Source organism: Lactuca saligna, chromosome 7, assembly GCF_052625555.1.
Source record: "Lactuca saligna cultivar CGN05327 chromosome 7, ASM5262555v1, whole genome shotgun sequence".
Classification (NCBI taxonomy): Eukaryota; Viridiplantae; Streptophyta; class Magnoliopsida; order Asterales; family Asteraceae; genus Lactuca; species Lactuca saligna.
The window spans coordinates 67,962,612-67,966,779 of NC_136423.1; the positions used below are offsets into that span (position 1 = coordinate 67,962,612).

General features: G+C 32.9%; 2 protein-coding genes across 2 annotated transcripts; both read left to right on the top strand.

Annotated features, from left to right (window-relative positions):
• Nucleotides 1–892: 892 nt before the first annotated feature.
• On the top strand, nt 893–2,008 carry LOC145007036 (uncharacterized). The gene is made up of 3 exons (XM_078966039.1): nt 893–1,031; nt 1,266–1,355; nt 1,401–2,008. Exons 1-3 carry the CDS (start codon nt 893–895, stop codon nt 2,006–2,008), a joined length of 837 nt encoding a protein of 278 aa, XP_078822165.1.
• Nucleotides 2,009–2,320: 312 nt separating this feature from the next.
• Nucleotides 2,321–2,701, top strand: LOC145007037 (uncharacterized). The gene has a single exon (XM_078966041.1). It carries the CDS (start codon nt 2,321–2,323, stop codon nt 2,699–2,701), a length of 381 nt encoding a protein of 126 aa, XP_078822167.1.
• Nucleotides 2,702–4,168: the final 1,467 nt, after the last annotated feature.

Genomic DNA, 4,168 nt, shown 5'->3' on the forward strand with positions numbered 1-4,168 from the left:
AACAGAACCAACGATGTTGCTATGGACATAAAACGTCATCCCCACGACATTCCAAGGCGACATTGACATGGTTTTCGACAAATTTGGCTGCTCCAATAACTAAAACGGAGAACCTGTTTCTTGACCGGATCCTAGCGAATGATTCGACACTTTTCCAGTGGCTGAGGCAATGTAGAAGGAGTGGGGTGTGTGGACCCCACTTAATTTATATTTTTCAATAGTTTTTTAAAGGTGGTCTCCCCTTTGACTTTAGATGGCACCTACTACTTCCATTGAATACCCAAACCACGTTTCCTTCTTCATTTTTTTAATCTATCTTCTTCTTTCTTTTTAACCTAGCCACACACAGCCTCCACTAAATCAGATTCCGACTCTGCCGGAGATCAGAAAGGATATTGTCGCCTGAGTCAGATGTCGACTGCTTGAGTGTGCCTCCAACCTCCGACCTCCGCTTCCCTTGTTCTCTCTCTTTCTAGCTCGGTAAATCACTACCTTTAAATATACTGTGATTTTATTAGAGGAAATTGATTTTCGTTGGTTTAAAAGCTTCTATGTTGGTTTGTGGAATTGTTACTCTTATTTTTTTTTATTGAAATCGGTTAATATTTGGTTGTATTGTGAAATTTTGGATTTTTGTGGGTAAATTCAAACAATATCGACAATGAGTGTAATTGGAAATTTTTAATTTTTGTTTTGGGATAAGTGGGTGGATCCATAACTTGTTTTGTTATTGTTAGCGGGAAAAAAAAAACTTAAATAATATATAGTTTCGTTCGTTTGTCCCCTGTATGCATTATCAATTTGATTTCTTTCATAGTTAAATATAATAGATTGCCAATTGAGTTTTATTATATCAATAAATTATAAATTGTTAATTTCTATTAACAGATAAATGGAAAGATATCTAAAAAGATGGATATCAATCGATGATGCATCTTCATCCGGGATTGCTTCCAATGACATTCCTCAATCTAGCTCTATTCCATCGGTGACGATTGAAATTGATTTAAGTGAAACTCCTTGGGATCCATGTGATAGAATTTTTTTTTCAGATTATCACCTTAATCAAAGAGATGAAATAAGGTGAAAATATTTTATTAGAGGACCTTGTCAACCACGTGATCATACATTTCCAACAAAAAATATAGGAGGTAGGACAAGGCGTTTCAATCCGGCTTGGTTTGATCATCGTCAATGTAGTAAATGGTTGGAGTATAGTAGAAAAACAAATTAAGCCTTTTGTTTGTATTGTTATTTCATTAAAGATGTGACAAGTAAAAGTGGCGGCGGTGATGCTTTTGTAACAGAAGGTTTTAGCTGTTGGAATAAACCGGAAAGACTTAAAACTCATGAAGGTAATTTCACTAGTTCCTATTCCATAGTTCTTAAAAAATGTGAAGATTTGATGAGACAAAATCAATCTATTGCCACTGCTTTTCATAAACAATATGATGCTATAAGGAATGAACATCGAATCCGATTAAATGCTTCCATTGATACTTCTAGATGTTTATTAAATTGTGCATTGCCTTTTCGTGGTCACGATGAGTTTGAAATGTCTCTTTTTAGAGGAAATTTTTTAGAAGTATTGAATTTGGTTCGGGATCAAAATGAGAGTGTATGGAAAGTTACGTTACAAAATGCTCCGAGGAACAATCAAATGGTGGCTCCATGTATTCAAAAAGACAATGCTCGTTGTTTTGCACAAGAAGTACTTAAATCAATTTTTGAAGAAATTGGTGATATTGTTTTTGCTTTATTTGTTGACGAATCCAGCAATATATCTAAAAAGGAGCAAATGGCAGTGGTTTTACGATATGTTACATGTGGGATTGTTAAAGAACGGTTTATTGGTCTTGTTCATGTGAATGATACATCTACATTGTCTTTAAAATCTGCTATTGACTCTTTATTTTCTGAATATGGATTGAGTTTGACGAAGATCAGGGATCAAGGATATGATGGAGCAAGTAATATGAGTGGGAATTTTAATGGTTTAAAAGCTTGAATAATGGGAGAAAATACGTCTGCATATTGTGTTTATTGCTTTGCTCACCAACTTCAGCTAGTCATTGCAAAAAAACATCACCATGTTGGAATCTTTTTTGATATGGTATTTGTTCTAATGAATGTTGTGTGTGCTTCTTGTAACGTACATATATGATGCGCGAAAGTCAAAATGATAAACTAGAAGAATCCATCGGACGTGGTGAAATTGAAACTAGAAGTGGATTAAACCAAGAACTTTCTCTTACTAGAGCCCGAGATACATGTTGGATATCTCGAATCATCGTTATTATGAGTTTTTTTTTGTTTTAACATGGTTTTGGATATGCAAATTCAAGAGTTCGGTGATCGTTTTAATGAAGTAAGCTTCGAATTGCTTATCTGTATGACGTGTTTGAATCCACATGATTCATTTTGTGACTTTGACCCATCAAAGTTACGGAAGTTGATCAATTTCTATCCACATGATTTTAGCTATAAAGATAGGTTGGATATTCTAAATGAACTTTCAGTTTACCCCAATCATATGCAACAAGATGGAAGATTTGTAGCTTTGAAGAACATATCCAACCTTGCTAAAGTGATGGTGGAAACCAAGATGCATCAGTTCTTTCCTTTGATTTATCGTTTAGTGAAATTGTCATTGGTTTTGCCGGTTGCAACCGCAACGGTGGAGAGATGTTTTTTACGATGAAGCTTGTAAAGTCGGATTTGCAGAATCGGATTTCGGATGATTTTCTAAATGATTGTGTCATTTGTGCGGTTGAAAGAGAAGGATTTTCAAAGATTACAAATGAAAATATTATCAAACATTTCTTAGCTATGTGTCCTCGTAGATTTCAACTTTAAAATGACATTTAGTTGAAGGTTTTAATGTTATTCTACTTCTTCGTAAAAAAAAATATTATTATTAATTTCAATTGGTCAACGGTCAACTATGCACCCACTCAACTTTCGGACTGGATCCGCCATTGCACATTTCTCCAAAGCGATTTCCCCCATGAGCTGGGTTTTAAAGATTTGTGAGAGAGATCCAATGAGATTGATGACGATAATGAGTATTGCGAGAGAGATCTAATGAGATTGATGACGACGGCGAAGTAAATTACCGGTAAGATCAAAAACGACATTGGGTTTTTAAAAATTTGAATTGAATCTCAGAGGAAACGGCATCTAGTTTCTTAGGATTTTGACCCATCATGATCAAGTTAAGACCTTTTTTAGTTAATCAGACAATCTATTTCTTCATATTGTTTTTCCCTTTAATCTGCCAATAGATTTTAGTTTCTATGTGTTAGTGATGTTGAGGAACATATCCAGATGATTGGTTCAACTCGTTTGCAGATGATGGGTTCTAGGATGCTTATAAAGATCAAGAGAGAGAGAGAGAGAGAGAGAGAGAGAGAGAGAGAGATGGGGTGGGATCACTTGCATATTAAGTTTCATTTTTTCTTTTTTTTTTAAATAAGAGAAAACCTCATAAATGGTCTCTGTTGTAGTGAAATAACGGAAATGTCCTTCACTTAACTAACAAAATATGACGGAGTGAACAATAAGGACAAAACATCAAAAAATTTGAAAGCACAAGGACCATTTGTGAGATTTTTAAACTTAAGGACTATATGTCAGATTTCTGGAAAACAAAGGGACCATTTATGATGTTTTTTCTTTTTTCAACAATATGTTTATTATTTTAATTATATTACGAAGAATATTATAAACAACTCAAGTATACTTTACATATTTTCAAAACTATTTGGTAAATTTCATATAAATAGTTTTTTCTTACATTGTTTATAACCAAATATTGATAAATTATAAATTTAATCACTAGAACGACCAAATCTATTAAAGCTAGCCGATTAAATAACCATCGTCTTAGAAAATTTAACAAAATAAACATGTTGTTTGCTAGATTAACAATTTTATTTATTATTATTTAGCAATCATTATGTAATTATTTTATACCAACGTTGTTAAAAATCATATCAATGATTTTTATATTCGATTTACATATGATGAAAACTAAATAAAATTTTGATTTAGAGTCTTTTTAATGAGAAAATATTTTTAGTCGAATTTTATTTTGGTATCAAATTTAAAAGTCAACGATTGAAAATTCAAATAAGAAACATTTGAATCGGTTTTATTCGATGTGGTG

Excerpts from the sequence above, each read along its gene's own strand:
- LOC145007037 (XM_078966041.1), top strand. The coding sequence starts at position 2,321 with ATGGTTTTGGATATGCAAATTCAAGAGTTCGGTGATCGTTTTAATGAA.
- LOC145007036 (XM_078966039.1), top strand. The coding sequence starts at position 893 with ATGGAAAGATATCTAAAAAGATGGATATCAATCGATGATGCATCTTCA. Across the intron at positions 1,032-1,265 it reads TGAAACTCCTTGGGATCCAT|ATGTGACAAGTAAAAGTGGC; the intron begins GTGATAGAATTT and ends ATTTCATTAAAG. Across the intron at positions 1,356-1,400 it reads AAGACTTAAAACTCATGAAG|ATTTGATGAGACAAAATCAA; the intron begins GTAATTTCACTA and ends AAAAATGTGAAG.